This window comes from Galendromus occidentalis, unplaced genomic scaffold, assembly GCF_000255335.2.
Source record: "Galendromus occidentalis unplaced genomic scaffold, Mocc_1.1 scf7180000075782, whole genome shotgun sequence".
Taxonomy (NCBI): Eukaryota; Metazoa; Arthropoda; class Arachnida; order Mesostigmata; family Phytoseiidae; genus Galendromus; species Galendromus occidentalis.
Genome location: NW_003803772.1, coordinates 175,761 through 201,423, shown reverse-complemented (window position 1 = coordinate 201,423; position 25,663 = coordinate 175,761). Strand labels below are relative to the sequence as shown.

Below are 25,663 nucleotides of genomic sequence, written 5' to 3'. Positions count from 1 at the left end.
GAAATTGCCGGGCTGGGGTCAGGCGCTCCGTGATCTTTCGAAAAACTTTCGGGCGCCATCCGAGATGTGCCTCCGGTACCTTTCGAAAAAAAAGAAAACTCCACAGAACCAGATCTCAACATCGATGACCATTCAGACAGGAGGTCGAGCGAAGGGAATCGGAGCTCGTTTCCATGCTCCGTGTGCTCCGCAGCTCCGCTCGAGCATACTCTGGTATCGAGTATATCTAGTAGATCATATCTCATCTCTACCGATAACAGGTAGAAGATATCGCTGCTGCACTCAGTCTCGCCGAGCGTTCCATGGTGAGATGCCAAGTAGAAAACAGAGTGAAGATGTGGAAGCTACGAACATTCTTCATTCGTGCACAAGTTAGAGCCTATGGCTCGGATACCCTACAGCGGACACCACTCTATGATTTTCACGTCAAGCATGGCGGGAAGGTGAGTCCACAGGATGGATAGACAAGCGATCTCTTCAGGCGTCCTTCTGAGTTCACGAGATGGCAGTTTTCCCACTCCTCTGGTAGAATAAAAGAAGCCCCGAGATTTTATTGATCACCATTAATACCACTCGTTACGCTTCCTCATACAGATGGTTCCTTTCGCCGGTTACTCTATGCCGGTGCAGTACTCATCACAATCCATAGCCGACTCCCATAAACATTGTCGGCAGCATGTAACTATTTTCGATGTCTCTCACATGCTGCAAAGCAAACTGCACGGACCAAATAGAGTTAGCTTCATGGAGTCCCTCGTGGTTGCTGACATCAAGGTATACAGCATGGAAGTTCCCCTGAATTCATAAAACTGCATGGATAGGACGGGTATGAGGCTAATTTGCGAATTGATCCCATACGCAGGGTCTCAAAACGAATACCGGGAGCTTGACCGTGTATACAACCCCGTCCGGAGGGATAATCGATGATTTGATCGTGTCGTCAACGCCAGATTATCTGTACATTGTGAGCAATGCCGGATGTGCTGAAAAAGATCTCGCCCATGTCAACAAGGAATTGTCTTCCTGGAAAGATGTCGAGCTGGAAGTTATCGAAGGTTCGTTCCCCGCCTTCTTTGGAGGCTTCCTCCCGAATGATTCACCTGGGTAACCTTTGTGATTCCGGAGAAAAACAACAATCAGGTTCAGAGGAAAAGTAGACGCCTGCATCGTTTCGAGCAGAACTGGCTCCGGAACTGAATCTCTGGAGCCATACCATCCGCTGGCAGCGTCCCCGCGAAGACTATCTTTCTGATGCTTCTCCTCGAAAATTTTCAGATCACGCCCTGATCGCCGTACAAGGACCATCAGCTCACAGGCTCCTCTCCGAAGTGGCTTCGTGTGACATGAACGCCCTGAAATTCATGAACACAACCCTCTGCGATGTCGCCGGCGTTCCATGCAGGTTGTTGATCCCTAGAGATATATTTTCCGATACCTGTGATGAGCTCGAGTCCACCGAGTTTATTCGTTAGGGTCACGCGCTGTGGATACACCGGAGAAGATGGCGTGGAAATATCGATACCCGAGGCCAAGGCAGAACAGGTCGTCGAAGCCTTGTTGGCGTCGAAAGATGTTGACGTCAAGATGGCTGGACTAGGAGCCCGAGACACACTCAGAATGGAAGCAGGGCTCTGCTTGTATGGTAGGGAGTATTGAGAATCCGCATCGCAGCTTAGGACACGAATCGTGCCTGAAAGTACCGCCGTTTAGTGCGATTTCTCGATGAGGATCTCACCGGAAACAATCCGTCCCGCAGGTAATGACATCGATGAAACAATTTCACCGATAGAGGCCGGCTTGGCTTGGACGGTTGCGAAACGAAGGCGCCAAGAGGGTGGATTCCCTGGTCATGATGTCATTATGAAACATCTCACATTGAAACCTCAAAGACGAAGGGTCGGCCTACTCTTGGAGTCGGGAGCACCAGCGAGACACGGCTCTGAGATCCTCGATACTTCATCATCGGCAGTCGGTGAGGCGGATTTTCGCACCTCAGCATCGACGCCGGGCGCGATTTCCCGTCGCTAGGCATGAATAAAACATTTTCCCCGTTGCAGGTCAAGTCACGTCGGGCGGACCCTCACCGAGTCTGGCGAAAAATATCGCCATGGGATACGTCCCGACAAAACTGTCAAAAGTCGGAACGGAGCTCACAGTCAAAGTTCGGAGCAAGCTCCTGAAGGCGACGGTTGTCAAGATGCCTTTCGTGAACACCCATTACTACATCTGATTGTTCATTCATGCTCATCTCGACTGGGACTAAATTACGATGCTCAATCTCCAAATAAAAAAGAAACTCAATCGGTCGGGTGTTGAAAGAGAGGGTGGCAAAGCTCTTCAAAAGGGCCACATAAGAACAGCTATTTCGCAACAATAAGTCGAGTCGATGCACTCGCTCGCAACAATGACCACAGACCGCTGCGGGAGCCGGACATCACTGGAGTTCTAAAGCGAAAGATGCTACATTCTGGATAAATTGACGTAAAAGTCTTGCGTAACTCGATTCCGTCAGTACTCAATCTTTTGGGGCATAGAAGTCCTCTAAAGGACAACAACGGTGATCACGGCTCCTCGAAACTCTTTTATACACAAAGCATCACGTGGCGATTCCCCGCAAAGTCACACAGGGAGATCAAGAAGAGAGACGAAAAATTCGCCTTCTCTAGGCCCAGCCGTCAACTCGATCATTCGAAGTGTTCCATCGGGCGCAGAAGCTCATCGAGATTGAGCTATCCTAAATGATGCGAATTTTCCCGCCTCGGCTCATTTTTTTGGTGTTTTCTCACGATCTCCGGATTCATCTGCCACGGTTTCGCCGGGAGTTTGACTGTCGCTTCCCGTAAAGTCGTTTGATCTATGTATCTGCGGCAGAGGCTCTCAACTCTATGCACAATAATTGAGTCAGGGATGAAGCCGAGATCTGATGACGCTGGAGGCTTCGGGGCAAATCTCGAATCTCGGGCGATTCCTCAAGATGACTCATCTAGGCGCAACCGGCGACTTCGATGTTATTACATGAGGAGTCACAAAGACAAAGACATTGTTGCGGGCCGCACGCGCTCCCGGTGCGGGACGTTCTTCCCGAATCCTGAAGGCCATTATCGGCGATACTGAGGGTGAGCTTCCCTCTGTAAAGTTTTTCGAGACTTCACAGTTTGTCAATATTGAATGTCTAGAACTCGAGGACAATTAAGTGAGATCAATTCATGCGAGTCATACGTTACTTCAACTTGGGGCCACACCTTGCGCGGCCGACTGATCGTCAATGAAATCCGGGATTCACCAGTTTGAAGCCTCAGCAAGCGTTTCACGATGGCCACCATTCTTACGAGGTTTCATATTTCCAAAGAGTGGGAATTCACCGAAAAACTCCCTTCTCTTCGTTGATGTCGTTGTCGGAGCAGCGGGGCAAAAGCGGACCTTCTCTCCCGCTGACGTTCCGTGGCAAACGAATCGCATATATATAACTGGACTCGAGATCGTAGCCCACTCGTCATCGTTGCATTGTCGTTGATTACTCGTCAAAACGTGGCGTTAAGTGTGTCCTCGTCTACTATGGTCTCCACGGTGAGTTGAATCCTCTGTGCGCGCAAAACTTCGGAGGATTCCCCCCGTCACGAGCGAGTTGGAATCCGACCGTTTCGCTTATTTCTCGTATCGTGATTTCTAGAACGTGCTGTGTGCCGTTGTGCTCACGCTTGGTTTCCACCTGTTCGCTGTTCCCGTGCTCGCGAAAGATGCTTCGGCAAGTTCGGCAACGGCCAAAAAGACTGAGGTATGGTCCATCGGCATACCAAATGTGGGCATGGTATCGCCCAACCTCAAGGTACATGGAATGATTGCACAGCCTGCACATGAGAAACTTTCATTGCGGGTCTGTCATGAGTGTGGATTTCCTATACCGTTCTCGCCGTTCTAGGTCGCCGCCAGCCACCCCCATGAATACTACGGATATCCTCACGCTGCAGGCTACGGGGGTCCCGCTGCAGGCGGCTACGGTGGCGGTCACTACGCGCAACCCGGTTACGGGGGCGGCCATGGATATGGACACAATGAATTCGAGTTTGGACACGTTTCTCCGTCGTATAAAACGTCTCTGGGATGTGGTCACAAAGGATTCGACTTGATCCCGTGGTTCCTCATGGCGCTAGGCGCTGTCATGCTCATCCCCTTGTTCGGAGCCTTGGTCCAATTTAAGTTGCAGGCTCTCGCGCCTCTCTTCGGCTTCCAAGGACAAACTCCTTTGGTGACCACTCAGGTCGGGGGAACTCGAACGACCCTTCAGGTTAGACCCATCCGATTCCGCTGTTTCACCCTTCCGTTCATAGAGAGTCGAAATAACCTGGAAAAAGCTCTCACGTTCTCCCTATTTACAGGCACGACTCCTAAATGAAATTTGGCCCGTCGTCGATAAAGCCATCGAGCAGTACACGGGCATGGCGACAGAAGAGCTCAAGAAAGAAGCTCTGAACGCTGTCAATGCCATAAACAGCGGAAGCAAGAAATCAAGCTGAAGAAAGTCGTGGGAACAATCGAGGACGTGAATATGTTTAACGTTATGAAAAGCACTAGTCATGCTCTGCCGGAACGCGTTCCTATCACAACTCAGTGACGTACGGGGACTGGAGCGTTCCAGTGTCATTCAGAGTGAACACTTTCATGTTCATCTATACTCGTTGCATGTTCAATGTTGATCATGTGGGGCCCAGGTCGGGGAACGGACTCCGGCTCGTCGAAGGGACCTCGCTATCATAAATGAGTCGACGAGAGACACTGTCGAGATCGAAGAATCTATGTAACTCTCTCCTCATTGCGTTTCGGCTCTCGAGCGATGCGAGCTACATGAGTTTACGGAAGATTTTTCAAGCGGTCGAATCCTTAGGTTTATGTTAAACGCGGGCGTTATGAAGGAAAATGCGGGCGAGACCTCATATCAATGTTTTGAATGTTTGAATCTAATAAAATATGGAGAATCAGATCCATGCCTAGCTGCTTTTTTCGGGATCGTACACTTCATCGGCATCTAGAATCAATCTTCCTGCCAGAAATCGGAGTGCGAAGCGGAGGAACGCGAGACATCTGGAACGAGTGTCGTGCCCGGTGATTGTCGATTCCACATCGAAGAGCCCATTGGGAGCCTTGGAATAAACTATGGATCCCACTTGAGATGTTCTTGTCCGGGCATTGTTTCCCGAGACCGAGATCCCAAGTTGACCCCGATCCCGTTCTTCACGCGACTATTTGACCGGCATCGGAGAGATCGGTATCAACCCTATACCGAAAGCTTGTCGATTCAAATATGGGTCTCTAGAGATTCGGTATTGAATGGAAGGGTCGATGCTCCTACGAGTTCCGTCACATAAACCATGCTATCCTTGGTGAATGGCATCATCAGGATCCGACTACGCATACTGCGCTCTTTCAGAATTACAAAAAAACAACATTAGAAACGACTAATCGGACTCTCGAAAAATCCGAGGCACCGACCACGCTTGTGCATCCTTTCTGGTGATATCGGTGACGATGGGGCCAACCCGTACCGAGGAGCGACCAAGGCGGTGCAAAAGATTCAATGGACTACCATAATATCACGTGCAGAGAATTACAGAAACTCAGAAAATCCATCCGTCCCTCCCTTCCTGCTTGATTGCTCTCGGGGGAACAATACATACATGATGCGCACGCCTGGGATCACCGTCAGCCGGCAAGGAGGATTTTATTGAAGGGTATAGTTTACTTCCGCGACGAAAGCATCCCCGGTCAACTCCGAGCTCCATCGTCTCTCGCCTTGGAACTGATGAGCTCTTGTGCTTCTTCTGTCGCAATATCATTGTCCAGAGCATTTCTCGGCGGACCAGCTCCGATCGGACTCTTAGCCGATTCCGATTCATCACCGTGCTTGCTGTCCTCATGTTCCTGTGGATTGAGGATATGAGTTGAACGAGGGATTCCTTCAAGAGGTTCTCGAGTTTCCCGGAGATTCGATCTCAGTGATTATAATGTTTAGAATCAAACTTTTTCAGCATCGGCGGGGTCTTCGTAGAAGTTTCTTATGTTCACGCTGTCCCATACAACCACAATCTGGAAGCAGGTGCAGATGAAGAGCAAGGAAGCACTGACTAAATGTAGTCCTCTGTGGGAAAAACACGGAATTAGGCAAACGAAGCGGGTATAGCGTCGGAACAATGTACGAGTTCATTCCTTCTTCGGGCGAGCCGATTCTACATATGTATGTATAATACTCACTGGCGCATTTTGAGCAGGTCGTATATCCAACACGCGCCCGTCGAACCGCATTTCGACTCCCAGATTTCGCAGGCGCTGTCCGTGATGAATGAATAGATGATCGGATAAGGAATGAAGGCGAACAGGTTCAGACATGTACTGGTGAACGCCAGCGAAGTACTTTTGTCTTCAGGCATTACGGCTCTCAGAGAGAGGAGATTACCGCCGACATATGTTGTGGAAAGAGCCATCTGAGAAAATCCGCGAATCATCGTCGCTTATTCAATTTCTATGAGCATGAGCACTCGAAAGCAACACAGAAGCGTCCGATCCTCACTCCGCGGCGGAACTTTACCTGAATAGAGAAGATGGCAATTCCGTAGACGAGGAGGGAATTTTCGCAGTTTACCGGACACCTCCCGGTGGCTATATCGAGAGTTTGATCCTCACAACCACATTCGGTGTAGAGCTTCGTCGAGGTGTTTTGCGGCGGACATCCGGCCGCACAGGGCGAGAAGTACTGAGTACCGCTCGCAAGATCACAGATCGGAGTTGACACGGAAAACGTGCACGGACACGCGCAGTCATTCCCGGGCAAGGTTCTTGGAACGTCGCAGCTGACCGACGAGAGGAAATAAAACCCGAGGGTCGCGATGAAGTTTGCCAAGAGACAGTGAATCGCGACGATCCTCGGCGGGGGTTTGACGAAATGCATGAATATGGCGCCGATCAGGATCCCGAGAGCATTCGAGAGAATGTATACTGGCCCCGTGATGGCGCTGGCTTGCGCTGCCGTTGTTTGGAATTGATGCTCGAGGTATTTCGGGAAAGTGATGAAATATCCTGCCAGTGCGATATAGCTAGATATGAATCCAAGCAGCCGGAACGTGTAGGTAGGAATTCGCAACACGCGGCCTATGACCAGAAGAGCAGATTTCAACTCCGCCTTCACCGATTGAATTTTCTCATGGGAACGCATGTTGGCTTCGGATTTCTGGCGAATTTTCTTCGGGAACATGAGCGTCGGAAATGCCATGAGCAACAATCCGGCACCGATAATTATGTAGCCGACCCACCAGGCGCCGATCCAATTAGGATCTTTCGGCGTAAGTCCCCCTTCGACGCTGGGGCTGAGATTCTCCTGGAAGCGGAGGAAGCGGGAGCTCAAGCTGAATCCGAGAGCGGGACCCAACATCCTCACGAAGTACAGACTCCCCAAATACAATGAAGTGTGCTTCTTTTTCACGTTATCGTCGAGGTAGGCAGTTCCGAGCACGTAGTATCCGGTGCCGCCGGCGCCATTCAGAAAATTGGCCAGGAATAGGCTCCACAGCGGGATGATGGACATGGAGCCGTCATCATGCTGCGTGTGGCATTTCGGGTCGTCGAGCTCAGCTCCACAGAATTCAACTCTACTTCCAGCTGCTGAAAACGTCATATTCGGGCTCGTAGCGTCGATGGCACCGAGGTGCGTGGACGTCCCGTACAACAGGAAAGGAAACATTGCGAACGCGCAGGCAAATCCTGAAGCGAGCATCGCCAACCCGATGTACCTGGGCTTGGAACAGTCTCTCATGAAGAGAATGATCACGATCGAGCCGATGACTGGTGATATGTCGTCTCCGATCATGATTATACTGCTCTGTTTCGAGGACAGAGAGAATCTCTTCTCGATTGTCGATAATGTGCCGACCAGATAGGAGCGGAACGATGATTGCAGGATTCCCAAGCAAGCGAAGACCAGCGCATAGCATCGGGATGATGCGAATCTCTGTAGCCATGAGGGTCGGAAAACTCCGACGCCACACAGGTAGTCCTTATTTGTCATGGCAGTGAATTTTCAGCAAGAGCACTTTCAAATTATCCAACTGTAGCGCACTATGCCATCGTTCCGTAGTTGAGGAGAGCACGCTCTACTCTATATGTCGAACACGGATTCCACGCCACGAGGTTGATGAAAACTCTCCCCAGCACTGATTGACGCTGGTCGACTATGCGAACGACGAGTCGGATCCGTTCCACTGCGGAAATTAGAATGGTTAGATCGACGGCGGTCATTCGAGACAGTCTCCTAAGAGGACGCGTTCCTCCTTCCCCCGAAGAACACAAAGGTACACAAAATGGGATCACTGTGGGCTTAAACCATCTTCATGCTAGATAAACACGCAGACCGTCGGTCGTTCTTATCCAAGAGCCGCCAACTCGAAAAGCTGAGTGCTACCACGGTCGACCAGATTGTCCATTGGTCTCAATCAGCAATACGACATTGGTGCCAGAAAATGCGTACCTTGAGGGAGACGAGTTGGATCGCCATTCTGTCATCCTCGGATGGTTCCCCAATGCATTCGTTGCTCTCATGGAACGTCTCATCGTCTCATACACGCGTGTCGTGGTGCTGAATGAACAGATTTACAATACATTCGAGAACCTGCCAGAGGTGAGCTTGGCTAATCGATCGTTGGGCTGCTTTCGAGTTGAAGATTCATATTGTGCGCTTCCATTGTTTGCAGCCAGCAACGTCATGGAACGCTTGAGGTTTCGTTGGGAGTAGATTGGATCATGATCTGGCTCTAATTCCAGGACACAAAGGCTAGGTGAATCATCAAAAGTGTTTTTTCGTGGAAATTGCTCGAAAAGGGTTAGAATCTAATGGTTAGAATCTAGTCGAATGGTGGAGCATGCTCAGTAATCAATCATTCCCTGGGAGTACCACTGAATAGCTCTGTGGAGGGACGTCTCATTTTGGGAGTCGAATGAGACGACCGGTCCTGAGCATGCCCCGAGTTCTTACCCGGCCCGTACCCAGCGATCAGACCTGATTCCTCGCGATCTCTGCGCGCGTCCTCCAAGCACCAGTCGAGTCTCTTTGAAATTCCACGCCTCCGCTCGCCGTGGAAATTCGGAGAGGTTTTCCAGGTGCCCTACTAGTCTTCCGGATCCGTCTCCGGAATTCTATCGACTCATGATTCTGATCGTTCAAGTTACAGTGTCCCGCATGAGTTCTCTTCGGAGCAAATATTCCCCATGCTGATTAATGAGTTTCACAAGGGGCCTGCCATCGGGATTTTCCTCGGGAGCCGGATATCAGGTGCGAGATCTTTTTCGAACCAAAATCTTCCGTGGGCCCTCAGGGTGTTGATCGAGTGATGCTTGTGACGGAATCCGGCTCGATGACGGGCTCTCGAAACCTATAATGGTAGACGAATAACAGATCCAGTCACAGCGGAACCATGGAGACTGTGGTTTCAGCTGGTCGATAGGTGCGTGTCCGATCCCCTCCCCCTCAAAAGAAAAAGCACGTAGCAAGGAGAAATCATCTGACTCATTCAGTTCTTTCAACGATTGTTCGTCCGCGATAAGCAATTTGAATTACCTATTCAGGCCTGACTACCCCGATTGGACATGAAGGTGCACAGGACACCGACTAGAGTCAATCTCTCGAGGCGCGATCTGTAGGTAAAGGGTCCAATGAAGGCTTGCGCTTCACGACACAGCTTGATCGTCGACACCTACGTGGTTTCTATGAATACAGCCCACCAAGATGCTTCCGCAAAGGACTCTCGCTATGCGCGGCGATCTTTGTGTGGTTACAGACAAAGAACTAGTCAGACCTTCGCAGAGATTTCAACCCTTCGCGACCGATCTTATCGGTCTCCCGGATTCTGACTTGCCACGAGGTCGGAATTTGTCGCATCGCAATTCATAATCACAGGAATACAGAAGACTCCTCCTGTCTCCCGGCAGTGCGGTAGCGCGGCCCTGTCAAAACGAATATCGGATGCCTACGCCTTGGTTTCCGATGGGATTTCCCCTTCCAGAGATTCCTGTTTGAGATGTCGAAGTAACTGCTTCTCTGGAGTGGATTCTTCGCAGAGCTTCGGCTGCATCCAGAGATTGGATCAAGCTCTGAGTACAATGGTCGAGGTTCGTGCCTGAGTGTGGAGATCTTCTTGAGACCTGCGACTTTGCTCCACGAAACCAATGAAGCCGCGCGTCCAGATTCCGATTCACAGATTCCTAGCAGACCACCCGTGCAGATTTTTGTTTCGGGCGGATCCGGTTCTGATTGATATGATGAGGATCGATGGATCGAGGATGGAAATGCATCTGCTACAATATCCTTTCTAGGGTCCGTGCACCTGAAAGCTAAGTGAAACTGAAAATGGTAAGTTGAGCCGCTCAACGCTAGTGTAATATTCAGGCCTCCCCCACACGGATCATTGGAGGAATTCCCGGGGAAATGTGGGAACACTTAGCCATTCGCCTAATGGACGGGAGATGCATCCGCCAGAGCATTTTAAATAATTCTCTTTCGACTATGAACCAAAGTTTTGAAACAACTCTTTCGGGGTGAATCACGACAAGCCCACGCGCACGGCGCTGGCGTGATGGTTAATGAGCTTTGAAAGCCTCACTAGCACAGACAGGTTTTTCTCCTCCGCAATCATTGTGTCTTTCCTGACTTGAAGCATACCGCGAGCGGGAAATGCTCCCGCGAAATCGAGCCCATGCTAAAAGCTGTCAATTTTCTCGAATCAGAACGGGTAGCTGAAGAGGCGTTCCGCTCAAAGGATCACGAGCACTAGCGGCCCCGGGCAAAGAAAATCTCGAGGATCGTGGTCAACGCTCATCTCGAACGCCGCGAATATCAAGCCCCATCGACGATTCATGAGCGAAAGCTCCCTTCCGAGTTGATCCCCGAGAGCCCTGCATCATTCGCAAGAGTCCTCATCTGCATCATCAGAGGCGAGACTCCCGTCGCGCAAGATCAGTTTTCTGAAAGTTCCCCCTGGAGAGCCTCTTTTCTGTAAGCTCCCGAAATAGTTGTGGCTTCTTGTATTTTGGGGCTCCCTGACTCCAAGGGTCGCGAGTCTAGACGGCGCGTTCCATTCGAATTCACGGTTGAGAATACCTGACTCGAACAACTAGAGACTTCGACGTGCTCCGCTAGTCCTGCCGTACGGCTTGAGTAGGTGGCGTGGTGAGCGGGGACTTTGATTGCGTGATCCATAAGACTTCCTTCTCATTTGGCATGCGGACCATGGCATAACAGGTCAGAATGGTCCGTGAGCAGAGAAGCCTGGGTGAGTGGTTGGCGGTTTTAATCATTTGGCATGGCCTTGTGACCTGGCCTGAGCTTTCTTTTTTAGTCGGCCTTCATCTGCTCTGTCGCTGAAAAAGCGAGGGAGGCAGGGCGACACGAGCACTTCTCCCTCCCTGCCTATATGTTTTAGAAAACATATTTTTGTCGGGATGCCACCCTCTCCTCTCAGTCTAAGTCTGAGAGCTACGGAAGCTGGCTCAGATCGTGCTCACGGAAATCGCAACGTGAGGGTGCTATCGCAGTTGGGGAAATCACTCTCGTGTGGCTGCTCGGCTCTCGCGAACCCTTTGAATTATGTCTGAGAAAGCTCTTTGCAAAGGTGAGTTCCCTATCGTCGGACCCACGATGCTTCGGAAGAATATTCGTAGGGATTTGACGGAAAGGTTTTCCAAACGGTGATGATTGATGACAATGATCCAATAGAAGTTTCTCGCGAATCTCCGGGGAGCTCCTCGAGAGAACCAATGCCCCGTGGAGCAAGCGGTCTGTGCTGAGTGTTTCTTCCGCCTATTCCACCAGAGAGTCCTCCCGGAAGATTCTGCTGAAGATCTCAATCGCAGTTCTCGGTGCTCTTGATCTTGACCTATCCGAGAGCAACTTTTGCCAGAATGAAGGATTGAACCCTAGACTACAATGTCCTCATGGTCGGCTGACGATCAACGGGATTATCTCAGCCCAAGTTCCTCAGTCAATGCCGAGTTCTGTTCACGAATTTCCACGGATATGAGATCTTGCATTCAAGGCGAGATCCTAGTCACATACATTAAGATACCTATCTATACCGAACTTCTCCGAACATGTGACGGATCGATCGGCGTTTTCTGATGAGGTTTTCTCACGATTCTCACTACGGAAGGGAGATGAGGCGCATGAAGGCCGCTGTGTCCGCGTACAGAGATGGGCTTCCTTTGATGGAACGATTGGAGCTTCCATGAGAAGCCCCAGTGAAGAGCCCTTCGTTGTGGGAAATCATTCCTCGGAGCCTCGCGTCGGATAATTCCTCCCGAAATCCACACCAGGTATCGGAATTAGGCATCGTGCAGCTCTTAGCTCGGACACGTTTGGGAAAAAAATCTGAAGGGTATGCGCATTCTTGTGGCGCGGCGTCAAGAATCTGACAGCATCATAAAAACTCGGGTCAGTCGAGGCGAGATTTGACCGCGACAAACGACAAAACCTTAGGACCTCTCTCTCGAGTCTCCAAAAACATCGGAACTCCGCGTCTGAGACCCGCTTTTACATATGTAGGTATGTTCTCAGAGGTGGGCAAACACGAGGCTCGCTCTGCGAGAGCTCAGGCATCATCAGAAACACACTTTCGAGTCAATGGCTCTTCACGGATTCGAAGATGACAGCCGCCGCGCCGTAGCTCGCAGATTCCGGAGGTCGACGATATGCTCACATTCTCCCCTCAAACCCCAGGGATCCTCTCCGCTCCTCATTGCGAATCTCCGATTCATTTTTCGATCGAGCACGCTTCGAGGACTATCCGGAGAGACTTTCGAGTAATTTTGAAGCAGTTGTCGGCCCCTCGGCGGCGATTGGCTCCAGCTCCAAAGAGGTACCTCCGGCCGCTCCCTGACTTCGATGACCCTCGTGATATTTCTCGTGATTCGTCTCTGTCGGGCGCTAGCTGCTCAAGCTGACCATGGAGCAGTTTTCTCTTCATGGCGAAACTTCCTCCTCACGAAGACAATCCGATGCGGAAGAAGATACAGATGTTTTCTGGCCTGGCGACGCTTGAAGATTCGAGATTGAAGGGAGTCCCGTGTGGGCAGGCCACCCCTGCTCTGGAACACTGATATCTGTGACTGACCTGACAAAGCGGCTCTGTATTCACTGGTCTCGCCGAGGCGGTGAATCATGAGCCGCCGACAAAAGCTGTGTCAACGCTTGTCAGGGCCCGATGTGGAAACAATAGCGATGCCTGGAAATCTTCAAGCTGGAAGGGACTTCTTGATTGATGCCCCCCAGACGAAGCTCAATCTTCGAGATCAGGCGGATCGTTCACACATCTCCAGTGTAAAAGAAGACGGCGCTCCCGAATGATTGACTACTGGAGGCGATTCCCCGAAATAGTCAGGAAGCTGCCAGTATGCTCATGATTGCGTCTAAAGCACGTTGCGAATTCCCGAATCAGAGATTCTCCCGAGCTCTTCCGTTGCTCGACTGTGCTCGTCTTCGCTTTCGCTGGACAGCGTCCCGGTGTGGGACGACTACATAGTTTTATTGCGCGTCTCATGGCCTTCCTCGAGGGTCAAGCACGAGAGTTTTGTGCGTCGGTGTTTTAGCAATAACCTTGCGAGACTTGAGCATTCAGATACCGTGGCGAATCATCTCAGGCGTGACACGGATGTATGTCGGTCGCAGCTTCGAAGCGTTTAAAACAGTAAAAATAGATAAGCGCCTGAGCGGGGCCGTAGTTCTCACGGAGTCTCCTCGTTTCATCGACAGCTCGGGAACATCACTGAGGAATGTCAATAGGTATGCTTATGACAAGCTCTCTAGACTGATAATTCATTTCGATCTCGTTCCGTAGGCCAACCAAAGCCTCCCACGGAGGTCGGCAAGTTGCGCCTATACAGCATGAGGTTCTGTCCCCACTCCGCGAAGTGTCGCCTCGCCCTATTGGCGAAAAACGTCCCGTAAGTTCATAAGCACTTCCGTGAATAGGAAAACTCTCCTATTCTCCTGCAGGCTCACGGATGTGCTTTTTTTGTCGACAGACACGACGTGGTGAATATAAACCTGCGCCGTCAACCGGATTGGTTCATGGAATTGAACCCTGCAGGAACCGTTCCGGTCTTGGAAGTTCCCAACGGCAAGGTCAGAACACGGTTTGATGACTTCCTCGTGTGTCAGAGCCGCGAGGTCCTGCTTCAAAATTGACCTCTCTTCTAGGTCATAGTCGATGCGTCACTCATTATCGAACATATTGAAGGCCTCGGGGGAGAGAGTCTCTATGTCAACAAAGTCGAGGAAGCGGCCTTGATGGAAAAGGCGAAACAGGTGAGAAAGCGACGAGCATTTCCTCACTCATTGTCGGAGATTAAGCACTCCGGTGGAACGAAGGAATCCGAATCAGGAAAATCGAGCCGCCCCCTCGCTTCCCTTTTTCGCGAATGGGCAGGAGATGAAATCCCGACTGAAATTAGATGAAGTGCAGTATGACCGATCCTCAGGCACTTCTCGAAGAAATAGTTGGAGGTGTGGGGGTTTCCCGCTTCTCCGTAGAAGTCTCCCTTGATCAGAGCGTTCGGAAAGAGCTCCGAAGAGTTTCTCGCGAATAGCTTCCGAACTGAGAGACTGAGGTGTGTCGATACTTCCTCAGCTATTCAAATCTACCGAAGATGTCATCTCGGGTAAAATCCAAAACGACCTGTCGACTGGACTATCGGACGTCTATCACGCGAAAATGAATGAGCTTGAGAATCACCTCAAGGCGAAGGGGACCAAGTTCCTGTTCCGAAACGACAAACCGAGTGAGTATGCTATGATTCCATCGGAAGATCCTCTCGGCTCATCTTTGTCTCTGGCATGAAGGTCCCCCTATGCGAACATCTCATGAGACTGCTCGAAACCGTATGCCAGGTTTCTTGCGATCCGTGATTCGAGACAAGGCGATTTCGATTATATGCCGTCTCTGATTGCAGGCATCGCCGATTTTTGTATATTCCCGCTATTGAATGAGGCCCAATCTCTTTGCGATGTTCTCCCGTCTCTCATCAAGCCCGTGGATATGGGAACACATCCGAAGGTGAGCTTCCCATGGAATTTTTTTTCGTCAGAACACTCCGAACACTGCTTGGGTTCGTTCTCAATCTCTTCCACTGATCTCCTGGAGATCGGCTCCGCTCTCGGTGAAAATTCAGTCAAAGTCTTGATTCCCTTTCAGTTGAACGACTATATCGATGCCATGGGAGCTTCTGAGTTTGGAAGCTACGTCGACTATTTCGACCTCGTCGCCTTCCACAAAGGATTAATAATGGACAAAGAATACCTCTACAATGAGGGACTCTTCTGAGATTTCAGACAGACCCCCGACCTAACGACCTGCATGCGTTCAGCCTAGCCTGTCCCCCGCGTCAACGATGTGCCAAGTGATGAGGTATCCCGAATGAGACACTCTCTCGAAGAATGTGACTCAAAATAAATCATGACTGAATGCAAACGAAGCGCTTCTCTGCCTTCTCACCAAGATCGGTTTTCCTGGAGAGAGGAGGAAGAAGCGAGAGTTTCGCATGAGAATCTACGAGACTATTCTCTCGACGCTCTAGAACTCTAAAGACTCCCAGTAGGGGATGCCCGATGACGCAGGACCCACACGTGGGCTGGAATTAAAGTGTTTGTCATTGACGCGGGCTGAGCTTTTCCGAAAGCTCTAAATGGCAGCTTTGGCGAAAAACTGAGTGATTGCGGCCTCGTTCGGTCGTAGAGATGACGCGACGGCTTCATGAGGACATGCTGGAGCGAGAATCCGTTGGAGAATCGATAGTTTTCATTTATTCTCTAAATTGGTTTGTAGTCTAGATTGTTGATCCATCCAGTCTAAGTTTCCGCTGTTCCGTTTGGGTGAATACACTCACTCAATGACAACCCGACCTGCTAATCACAGCACATGGAAATGTATGGAGGCATGCGCTGAGAAATCATCTCCGCTATTTTCGAGAACGAGTACACGGCTATCGGTTGGCCTTAGGAAAAATTCTCGGAGATTCCCCGGTTCAGGCGTCGAGTTTGATTGTTTCTAGACTGTTTCGGAGACGAGTTTCCCGTTTTGTGTACGATCATTTCTCCAGGACTGCGGCTCAACACAATCTGCTCGCGACATGGGAAGCTATCAATATCCGTAGGCGTCCTCGCAAGCTATAAACTTGATTCGATTTCCCTGTTATCGATCTCCGTAGATTACATGAGTAATTACTTGGTTCAAATATCCTGTAGAACAATTCGACTCGCATCACCACCCCTGATCTATCTAGACTCTCCGGTCGAGAAAAAAAACTCAATTCAATCGGCCCCGGACAAAGTCCCGATGGGGACGTTGGCCTTGCCGAGATCGCCGCACTGATCAGCGCGTTCGCCCGTCAATGATGAGGTGATGAACCTGAGTCGAACGTAACGTAGATAACTATCCACTGCATGAGCTTATGTTCGTGGAACACGTCTGGGAATTGAACCTCACTGTACAAGTTCTTTGCATCCTGCGCTGCCAGGTCACAGTCTCTGGGAGGATGAAGGTCCTCCATCTTCGAAGAAATACAACGACGTCGGAACCTCTTGCCGTAAAGCTCGTGGACAACACTCAATAATCATTATTCATAACATCGACGGAGTTCACCGGCGTTCCCTCCGATACATCTCAACAGTCTAAGGACGATTCTATTCTTATCGTTTGCCTTACTGAGCTATGGATGACACAAACCTGAGTAAACTTTTGGCCCGAATAAGAGTGTGTAGGGTTTGACACTTCCTAATGACTTTGATTCTTGTTCGAGACGACTCCTCGCTCTCAGGTCAATGACCCAGAGCAGGAGTCCCGAACGCTCCCTCCCTTCCGTAGATGGAGCTAAATCTTTAAGGGGGCGATTTGTGCTAAAACGATATCGTCGACTTGAGAAAACTGAATGCTGATGAGCTGATGATATAATACTTGAGATCGACTCCGATGAATCATCAATAAATACTCTGTCTGATACCCATCCGTGCCATGAACGAATGTTGGTTGGTTCCTTCTTCACTTTCACCCTTCGTTCGTTCAACCACATATTTTCTCACTCGATAAGGACAGTCAGTCATACAGGCAGTCAATGTAGAAACTCAAAAATGAGTCGGGACTGGATTTGGCATCAGGATTCGACAAATTAGAATACCTCACGATTCTAAGCGTGAGGTACAAGACATTGATGAGGAGACACCTCTATCGACTCTTCGGACTCAACCCAGATGACACAACCTAAGCCTAGTTGCCTTGATTGGACGTCACGATTCATTCTCGTATCATTGAATTGTCTGGGCTCGACTCGACAGTAGACTTCTCATCCAAGGTCTCCGTTGTTTCAAAAATCTTGTTCTCTGACCTCAACGGAAAGACAAAATTATTGCCTCGAATCAAAATCACGGTATAGTGATTGGTCGGAATCGAGCGTGGTATGGAGACACACGCTCGTGGAGAGCATCGGCCTAGAATTACAATTGTTCGACCTCGACGGTAGAGGACTCAGAAAAATCCGCCGAAGTCGATTGCTCCTCCTATGTCTCCGAAATCGCCCAGGAAAGAGTCTCCGATATCCATATCCCCGAGATCCACATCGGCTGAAAAGCAATGGATTTTTTAGCAGCACGAAGAGTCGCGACCGTCGTGCGAGAGCATTCGGAGTGAAGTAAAAAAAAATCTATGCCAACGAGGTCCCTCAACGCGAGCGAACTTACTGGGAATGTCAAATGCTAGATCGGGAGCCCCAAGATCTGCGAGAGCCGCCTCCGCAGCGGCGTAATAGCAGAGTATTTGCGTAGGGTCCCCCTGAACACTCCAACCAGATCCTCGGCCCCAACCTGCGACGAAAATTTATCAAAAAAGGCTCACTGAGACCTTCCAAGTCAGGAGCCGGATAATGTTGTTCGCTTGTGACAAAAATCCACTAACCGGTCGAAGTGCCTGTGTTGAGCGCTACGTTCATGGCGGCCTCCTGATTATCTGTATGAGGAGGTCTCGAGCCGTGAACTGGCTTCGCATGTAGGTTCGTTCTACACAGGTAGCGATTACCGGGTCCGCCGGGAGTATTTTCACTCGAAGTCGTCGATATACTCCTTCCGGGAGATTTCTCGTTGTGGCGAGATGAATCTTCCGTTATAAAGAGAAAACAGTCAGTAATCATCGATCTCTTGATCTTCTTTCCCGTACCCTCGTGTCGCCCATATTTAGATTAACAAATCATGAGTCAGGCGAGGCTGCTCTTCGAGTATCCCGTGCGGATTTCGTACCTCGAATGGCTTTCTCTTTCAACTTGTTCGCAGACAGTCTACTGTCACAGTTTCTCTGTTTCCCATGCAACTCATCAGTTTCTGAATATGGTGGTGGAGGCGGCGGCGGAAGCTGAAAAAATTGGAGGAAAATCTTGAGATCTTCGAGAAAGGTAGACGAACCGCATCATCCTGCTACTGATATGGGCACCGTGCTTTCATATGCCTCACCGTTGTGACGATGGCATTGATCCACTCTCTGTAAGAATATGGAGAATGTTGTAGTTTCATGAAAACCCGCGTCCCTAGACCATGCCTAGCGAGTGGGATCGATCTCGAATTCGTCTGGATCAGACCTGACAGCCATGGCTCAAAATCAGCAATACGGGAATGACCGGACTCGAAGCAGGAGTCCGTATGCGTTGCAGGTAACTACGATCGAAGTCTTCTACGGCAAACCCACAAGGGAACTCCGAAGGCCGTTGCGGTAACGCACGGTCTCCACACGATTGCTAGACACGTCACCCACCCGACCATCCCCCACGACTGCAATTGGGCAGCAGAGAGAGCTTGACTTACTGGGTGTCCGCTACACGCTCCGCGAGGAACCAATGTACTGTGACCACGAAACCTTTTTTGCTTTTTGTGACCTCACCGAACACCAGCAACTGATCCTCCGTATAACCGTGAGGTAGTTTCGTCGGCTTCATCGGGACCTTGAACAAGAGATTCATCTTGGGTCGTAGTCTTCGTGTCAGAAGTCGTGATTTATTCGCAGCCGAATCTGAGTCATTGCGGTCAGATGCTCCTTTCGTGAAGATTCTCAAGAGAGCTGACGGCTCCGAGGAACTCGCTCAAATCCACGGCATACCTTGCTCGTATATTGACCATAGGCGATAAGTTGCGGTGCATCTCTCAAGAAGAGTCGACCTGCCGGGGCTTGGCGGTCACCATCCTTGAACCAGACCAAGGATGAGTCGTTCAATAAGACGATGAATTCTTTGCGCCAATCTTTGTTGAGAAGTCTCTCTGAAACAACCGTGTCGGTGAAGAGTTGAGCGATTCCTCTCGCGGCGCTTCAGGTTCAATCGACTCCCCTCGACGCGCGACTCACTTTTGTATCTGAGTAGGTGACCGGTCTTTAGTGCTCGTAGCGGCGGCTGAGAGAAAGCGTACGAACCGTTGGTAGCCATTCAAACCAGTGCTGAGCTTTTGCGCATCCGTGAGGCCGCTCCTGTCGCCGAAACACACTTAAGGTCAAAAACTAGTCGGCTGAGAAGGCAAATCCCTTCTCTCCATCGTTCTCCTCTCACGATTCCAAATTCTGGATCGAGTGATAAGCATTCCATCAGTGATGTATTCGATACCGAACTTCGAATCGAAAGACGTATTCAATCTATTGAGGGCCATGGCTTATCGTTTCAAACCCCAATCGAGAGCGAAGGTCGTTGTGATATTCGACATCACCCTGCGGGCGAGGGCTAGTGATGCCAATTCAGCCTATCATTAACTTGAGGAAGGGGCGATATTCCGGTTCCGAATTCACATACTGCTGGGCTGTGAGAGCATGACTATCCTGTGGCTCAATTGTCGACTGTGATGTGATCAGAGCCCGTCAATGGTACCTACTCTGTTTTGATTTCTCGGTAGGGCACGCCACGTCTTGATGCGAGAAAGGAGAGCACGAGGTTGAAGCTTGAGGATACCGCTTGAGAGGAAGGAAAGCGATTGCAAATCAACGCCACCCACGTCAGACCAGATGTTGCCCCATCAACAAAGGATCAAATGAGTTTGATGATGATGGGTTTCGTCGCTACATGTGTTCTCGCTCCTTGAACTTGGATCACAGCACAATCATAGGGGCCAGTAAATCCGCTACGCCGCAAGGACTCACCTCGACGTATATATCAGCGGGCGGGCTCGTGGGCGGAATAAGATATGATTTTTTCGGGGATCCGAGTGGTTTCTGAATCGCTCCGCTCCGGAATAAGTCTCAGTGACGGTGGAATTCCTCCGGCTGAATAGGCCTGGACGTCTTGATGTGCATCGATCAAAATCAGCTCCCCGTCCCCTCCAGAGATGTCGCTCAACTCAACGTCCTGGAAAAAGATTGATACTTTAAGATAAGGAATACTTCGAGGCTGATTTTTCCGCTTCGTCTCGATGAGGAATAGAGAACCAGATGTACGTTTGCGAAAGCGGCGCGGCGTCGTGTTAGAGAAGCTCAGCAAACTTTTCTCGAGTCGCCGTACATGTCCTGCAAACAAGGCTCGCGTGCCGTGGAACTGTGTGTCAGAAAGTCCGCACGCAAGTTCTTGCATATATGCTCTTCATTCGTCCGAGAGCAATATGTTTCATATTCACGATTCGCTCGTTATCGTCGTGGGAGATTGAGGCATCGATACTTCACTCCTGTTCCGACCTCAGCGCTAACTCATTGTTGGGGAGGTTGAGCGACAAGCTCCGCACTCGATTCTGAATGTAAGAGCGAACGGGTTTGGAGTGAATTGTCTGTCGTCATTCTCCACCGGATCCAAAGAGACAGGTGATCAATAGTCTCGACGAATCAGTCTAGGGGAATTCTTTGGAGGCGCTTCGATTGGGCAAGAATTTACAGACAATCATTACTCATGCTAATCCTATCGAGAACTGTGAGGAGTGCTCCTGGCACGATCTCAGTGTCTCCGAAGGGGAAGGCTGGATCCCCAAGTGCAAAGTTTCTTCAGCTTCGAACGGGATCTAGGACGCGAACCCGGTCCTTTTTTACGCAAGGGATACTCTCGAAGTGCGTTTGTCTGGAGGATGGGGAAGGGGACTCGGTATGTATTACGACACGGGAAGCGACACACGAGCTGAAAACGCAGGAAACACGCATCCGTTCTCCCATCCAGGGAATCCAACGAAGCGTGCTAATCAGAAGGAATTGAACTTATTTTACCCCTCCACAAACAGCACGAAGGCACGAGCTTGGGAAAAGTTGTCCCCTCTCGGAGTCACACATCAGAATTCGTCGCCTTCCGCGAAGATCGTTGGGACGAACAAATCTCTGTCGCTAGAGGTCTACGAACCATCGACGAGTCCCCTGGTCTGGAGGAACGAACTGAGCGAGGACGCGTCAAGTGTCCGAAAACCGCGGAGCAGGTGAGAGAACGCTCACACTGGGCGCCTCGAGTAATCAACGTCGTCGCGCTGGGTGACACGGAGTACTCCAGCGTAACGGATGACTTCCAGGAGTTTCTCGCCCAATCGGAGAATCCGAAGACATTCATGAAGTGTCAGCTCTCATCGAACGAAAAACCCAAGTCACTCAAATCGTGTCAAGAAGCGAAAGTCATCTGGGGAGTATGGATAGCCGTGATGGGGGATGAGCGGAGAGTTTTTGAATCCGCTCATATTCATGTCGTAAAGTGGGAAAGCGGCTCAACCCTCAGAATCGAAGTCAAGAGACGATGCCCCGAATCTGATTCTTCGGCCTAAGGACTGCTCCCATTCAGAGTCGAAACAAAGAGCGGCTGACCTCATTCGATGTCGACTTCAACATAAACATTGTCCTCGGGAACACAGACATCCTTTGGTGGGAAATACACTCCGGAACACTGTTTTCAAGTTCTCTGACACTCAATCATTGGACTTACATGTGGGGACGTTATGAATAGCCGTTGTCGCGGGTGGAACAAGGACCGCCAAACACAAGCGCTCGCAGGTCCCGAGGATGGAACGCGAAGTATGGGATGGATGCTTCGGACAGACTAGCGGTTGCCTTCCTTCCTTTCCGCTTTCCACCTTCCCCGTAAGCCACCCATCCAGTCGGCCTGTTAGCCTCAATCGCTCCCCCGCGGTGGAAAGAGGAAATTCGAGGGAAAGGATGCCCTGCGCGCCACAGAATGAGGTTTGGCTGTCGAGGACACGACGACTGCCCACGCACCGAGCGGGCGCTCACATGGAGATACGAGTGTCCGTTTAGCCTTTACGCATTAGGAAAGCGAAGTCATTAAAGTTGAGATGACGACCCTCCGGTATTCGGGTCCGACACCGCGCTAGAACCTGGAGCTCGGCGCTCTGATTCCGGGCGGCAGGGAGGATACACGTAAAACAACTTATCGTTCTGAAGAGGGCGTGACTGTCGTTTTCCCGATACTCCGTTGGAGCAGCAACGGGGAACAGGGAGTGTGATGGTCTGTATCATTTGTATCACGGGACCAAGGTCATCGACCGCCATAATCACCGCCTTAAATCGGGATTTCAGTTGGATAATGGGAAAGGAGAATTTCTCAAGATTCTCGGTCCTGATTATAGAACGCAGCCGATTGCCCTGCTCCTGATTTCCGGGATTTCTCCCGGCCTTCGATTGGATGGCTGGACGTGAATCAGGAAAGAAGACTCCTACATTGCACTGGGTTCTCGATGGGAAGACGAGGAAACAGAGAGAATGTCAGAGCTGTAATATCATTACTTATGAGTCATTGTCATTCTTCGAGGGTCTTTTTATTGTCAGACCCTCATCGGAGATCATTTCTGCTTTGAGCTTCCATTCTGTAATCACGACAGGGGGAAAATTCTCCTAGGGAACCACTATGCCTCAGTTCCTCTTCGAGATCGGAGAAACCATGTCCCCTCGGATATTTCTTCATTGAGAATCGTTGTCCTGAAACATTGGGGCCTCGATTGACACCGGGTTGGAGGTGGCAGCTCGAAGGACGACGCTTCGCCGGTCCTTTGTATCTGATCGCCTTTGCTCCTCCCTCGAAATTGGCGAGCAAAGGTCTTCTTCATGACTTATATCGGAATTCTCGCTTGGGATGAAGATTAGTTCTCGCGGGGGCCATCTCCGTGAAATTATTGCCTTGAAGATTCGGGACTAATTGAACTGAAGTCCATCGATGAAGCGCCGGAACATGTCCAATGTGGGCCAAGGCTGATCGAAAGGGGCTATATGGCCAGCATTCCTAATCATGACTTCGGTGAGATTGTTGACTTGTCGCACAAATCCCACAACTTGCGGTCCATCGATCCTCCACTGTTTGCGTTTCGTGTTGCGCCATTTCTTCGCACCCGACCAAACCAAATTATGGAAGAAGTTTTCCACGCAGACGTAGTTGACTATGATGTCCAGTTGACCCGAATAAAAGAGTACCTGGCGATTGAAAATCCACAGGTAAGTCTACCATGCGGCGCGGAACTTATCGAGGAGCGGCGACCTTCAACCTACCCGATATCCATTATCCAACAGTTTCGCGAACTGATCCGCCACGCTCTGCATCATGTCCGGTATCAAAGCTCGGCGAATGGCGGCGCCATCGCTAATGTTCCTCCCGCCGGCATGAATTGCCTTCTTCACTCGTTCCATATGCAGATAATGGTAGAAGAACGTCATCTCTGGAGGATGTCCGCTCCTAAGTATATTGTAGTAATGCCCAATGCCTGACGGGTATTCACAAGGACCCCGCTTAGAATAATCCGAAAGTCTCGCTATAAATATTGGTGCCGCACAAATCTCAAGCATGATTGACCTGTAAGGTTCTGAATGATCGTTCCCTGCGGTGTGAAAGCTCCAACTATGAGTTGATCGATGAGCGCGTAGGCTTCGACGTACATTTTGAGTCGAATCATCTTCCGGGCAATCTGTTCGGAAGTAGAAATGTCTGAGTCTATTGAAGCCTTCTTCGCTCACTGGATCGGAGTCGTTCAGCTCTACCCATACCTTTGTTTGCTGCGAGATTTCATCGGCCTGTTCTCGATTCAACAGTCCCACTCCTTCGAGAAAGTCCCCGTATTCGAGCATATGGATCGGATCGGAGAACCCGTTCCCGATGATCATGCCTTGTAGAGGGACAAAGGCGAAACCCTCGTCGGTTGCCAGGCGGTACGAAAGAGTTGGGACGTATTTACCTGAGTCGGGAAAAATGAAAAAACGCGATCGATCAAAAACACAAAAACAGACACGCAGGCTATTGCCTCTGTCTTGGCGATTTCTTCAGAACTGGCCTCACCTGCATAGGATTGACCACCGATATACAACGGCGTGGAAATAAACTCCGGGAAAAGCACGTAGAACTGTCGCACGAAATCCGTCAGGTCGTCACCGATTGCCTGCTGATCGGTAGGGTAACAGTCTTCATCCGCCGTGAAGCTGAATCCACTTCCAACCGGGTTGTCCAGGTAGAGTAAACTCGCATATTTCAGCCATGAAGTTCTTCAACGGTAAGACGAGGAGTTGAGGCTTGCATCCATGATCGAACGGAACGCACTTCGCCTCCACGTGATTTAGTGTAAGAAGCTTTCTAACACTAGACTGCGGAGCCACTCACGGTCGTAGGGTCAGTGTGAGATCCATATTCACTTGAAAAGGTCCGGTCTCCACGAAGAGCCCGAACAGAGAACTCGCCCCAGGTCCGCCCTAGAAAAGGTCGTTGCGCTTGGAGCGTATGTCTTCCTTATTCGCTGTAAGTTCCTCCGGTATCTTCGTGTTGAACGTAATCCCCCCCCCCACTGGCCTATGCAACCTGAGAGATTTCATCCGGCGCCAAATCTATTTGATTTGAGTACAACGAACCTGCATCCACAGAACTAGGGGTGACGTCGTATTGAATTGATCCTTTTCCGTTTTGCTCGGTGAGGAATCGTTCCTCAGACGAGGAAAGAACCAAAAGAACATGTTACTCTGGCATTTCTCGTTGACCGTTATGAAGCCGGAGTAGGAGCGGATCATTTCGTTGGCAACAGGTGATGCTCCCGGTAGGTCCTGAAGACGTCGAACTTCCCGAACCCGGAACCCGATTCATATAAAATTATTCATTTCAATGGTAGGACATGAGAAATTTCTTCGTTGACTCTACCTTGATCAGGGCCAATCTCCTAGCTGTTTCTGTCTGATTAGTCTTGATGTATGGGCTCAACAATAGTGGATCCGTTCTCCGATGTAGAATCACCCCCATGGTCAGGCAATGCATCACCACGAGAACGGGGACACTGTGAGCTAGCGTATGTCCCATCGAACACGCCGTTTAGAGGTTCCCACTTCCTGGAAACGGTACTGAGAAAGCTCAAATCGCTCCGGAGCGACCAGACTCCAACTCGGAGAAGTTTGAATTGAGTTTATTGAGCTCAGGTAGTTGCAGGAGCTGCTTATTCAAATGAATTGTGGAGTGTCCTCACGGTTGCAGTTCTTCCGGGAGCACCTTTGAGTGTCTTTTGGTTTCAGTCAGAAAATCACCGCTTCCCGCGCCCTTGCGTTTCCCCCGAAATCTACTCGGTAGCTTTGATAGAAAACCGTTCCTGCCCTAATGTATGGCCCGTGGAGGCCTCGTTTTGTCTCACTCGCCTAGAGGCTAACCAAGGGACATCCAAGACCTAGAAAAACTACACGACCAG

General features: G+C 50.3%; 5 protein-coding genes and 1 long non-coding RNA gene across 6 annotated transcripts; 3 read left to right on the top strand and 3 right to left on the bottom strand.

Moving 5' to 3' along the window:
* Nucleotides 1-304: 304 nt before the first annotated feature.
* LOC100900472 (aminomethyltransferase, mitochondrial) lies at nt 305-2,301 on the top strand. The gene is made up of 7 exons (XM_018641561.1): nt 305-443; nt 595-774; nt 863-1,055; nt 1,276-1,402; nt 1,473-1,642; nt 1,757-1,972; nt 2,058-2,301. The coding sequence occupies exons 1-7, from the start codon at nt 336-338 to the stop codon at nt 2,228-2,230; spliced, it is 1,167 nt and encodes a 388-aa protein (XP_018497077.1). The 5' UTR covers nt 305-335; the 3' UTR covers nt 2,231-2,301.
* A 1,254-nt stretch (nt 2,302-3,555) lies between these two features.
* Nucleotides 3,556-4,514, top strand: LOC114828516 (uncharacterized). The gene is made up of 4 exons (XM_029112960.1): nt 3,556-3,567; nt 3,671-3,826; nt 3,920-4,285; nt 4,377-4,514. The coding sequence occupies exons 1-4, from the start codon at nt 3,556-3,558 to the stop codon at nt 4,512-4,514; spliced, it is 672 nt and encodes a 223-aa protein (XP_028968793.1).
* A 1,173-nt stretch (nt 4,515-5,687) lies between these two features.
* On the bottom strand, nt 5,688-8,350 carry LOC100905705 (solute carrier organic anion transporter family member 2A1). Its single transcript, XM_003738141.2, has 4 exons — nt 6,581-8,350; nt 6,247-6,476; nt 6,016-6,133; nt 5,688-5,916 (listed from the first exon to the last, which is right to left on the bottom strand). The coding sequence occupies exons 1-4, from the start codon at nt 8,051-8,053 to the stop codon at nt 5,761-5,763; spliced, it is 1,977 nt and encodes a 658-aa protein (XP_003738189.1). The 5' UTR covers nt 8,054-8,350; the 3' UTR covers nt 5,688-5,760.
* Nucleotides 8,351-11,250: 2,900 nt separating this feature from the next.
* Nucleotides 11,251-15,531, top strand: LOC100900328 (glutathione S-transferase omega-1). The gene is made up of 7 exons (XM_003738108.2): nt 11,251-11,648; nt 13,869-13,974; nt 14,056-14,155; nt 14,231-14,338; nt 14,661-14,811; nt 14,983-15,086; nt 15,225-15,531. Exons 1-7 carry the CDS (start codon nt 11,624-11,626, stop codon nt 15,351-15,353), a joined length of 723 nt encoding a protein of 240 aa, XP_003738156.1. The 5' UTR covers nt 11,251-11,623; the 3' UTR covers nt 15,354-15,531.
* A 2,018-nt stretch (nt 15,532-17,549) lies between these two features.
* On the bottom strand, nt 17,550-22,019 carry LOC100901143 (uncharacterized). Its single transcript, XR_003777139.1, has 10 exons — nt 21,928-22,019; nt 20,187-20,391; nt 19,407-19,526; nt 19,164-19,321; nt 18,872-19,008; nt 18,524-18,551; nt 18,314-18,425; nt 17,976-18,026; nt 17,762-17,884; nt 17,550-17,644 (listed from the first exon to the last, which is right to left on the bottom strand). It is a non-coding gene; the product is annotated as an uncharacterized LOC100901143 (long non-coding RNA).
* A 1,131-nt stretch (nt 22,020-23,150) lies between these two features.
* On the bottom strand, nt 23,151-25,227 carry LOC100905558 (venom serine carboxypeptidase-like). Its single transcript, XM_029112959.1, has 8 exons — nt 25,105-25,227; nt 24,846-25,004; nt 24,601-24,689; nt 24,283-24,485; nt 23,994-24,181; nt 23,803-23,914; nt 23,502-23,713; nt 23,151-23,426 (listed from the first exon to the last, which is right to left on the bottom strand). The coding sequence occupies exons 1-8, from the start codon at nt 25,225-25,227 to the stop codon at nt 23,151-23,153; spliced, it is 1,362 nt and encodes a 453-aa protein (XP_028968792.1).
* Nucleotides 25,228-25,663: the final 436 nt, after the last annotated feature.

Bases quoted from the DNA above. Each gene is read 5' to 3' on its own strand.
- LOC114828516 (XM_029112960.1), top strand. The intron at 3,827-3,919 runs GTACATGGAATG...TCGCCGTTCTAG, and splicing joins TGGTATCGCCCAACCTCAAG to GTCGCCGCCAGCCACCCCCA. The intron at 4,286-4,376 runs GTTAGACCCATC...CCCTATTTACAG, and splicing joins GAACTCGAACGACCCTTCAG to GCACGACTCCTAAATGAAAT.
- LOC100905705 (XM_003738141.2), bottom strand. From the start codon at position 8,053: ATGACAAATAAGGACTACCTGTGTGGCGTCGGAGTTTTCCGACCCTCA. The intron at 6,477-6,580 runs GTAAAGTTCCGC...GGATTTTCTCAG, and splicing joins TTGCCATCTTCTCTATTCAG to ATGGCTCTTTCCACAACATA. The intron at 5,917-6,015 runs GTTTGATTCTAA...CTCAATCCACAG, and splicing joins ACCCCGCCGATGCTGAAAAA to GAACATGAGGACAGCAAGCA.
- LOC100905558 (XM_029112959.1), bottom strand. From the start codon at position 25,227: ATGGGGGTGATTCTACATCGGAGAACGGATCCACTATTGTTGAGCCCA. The intron at 24,690-24,845 runs GTTCGTTGTACT...GACCTTTTCTAG, and splicing joins CCCTAGTTCTGTGGATGCAG to GGCGGACCTGGGGCGAGTTC. The intron at 24,182-24,282 runs GTGAGGCCAGTT...TTCCCGACTCAG, and splicing joins CGGTGGTCAATCCTATGCAG to GTAAATACGTCCCAACTCTT.
- LOC100900472 (XM_018641561.1), top strand. From the start codon at position 336: ATGTGGAAGCTACGAACATTCTTCATTCGTGCACAAGTTAGAGCCTAT. The intron at 444-594 runs GTGAGTCCACAG...TTCCTCATACAG, and splicing joins ACGTCAAGCATGGCGGGAAG to ATGGTTCCTTTCGCCGGTTA. The intron at 1,056-1,275 runs GTTCGTTCCCCG...GAAAATTTTCAG, and splicing joins CGAGCTGGAAGTTATCGAAG to ATCACGCCCTGATCGCCGTA.
- LOC100900328 (XM_003738108.2), top strand. From the start codon at position 11,624: ATGTCTGAGAAAGCTCTTTGCAAAG. The intron at 11,649-13,868 runs GTGAGTTCCCTA...CTCGTTCCGTAG, and splicing joins TGAGAAAGCTCTTTGCAAAG to GCCAACCAAAGCCTCCCACG. The intron at 14,339-14,660 runs GTGAGAAAGCGA...ATACTTCCTCAG, and splicing joins TGATGGAAAAGGCGAAACAG to CTATTCAAATCTACCGAAGA.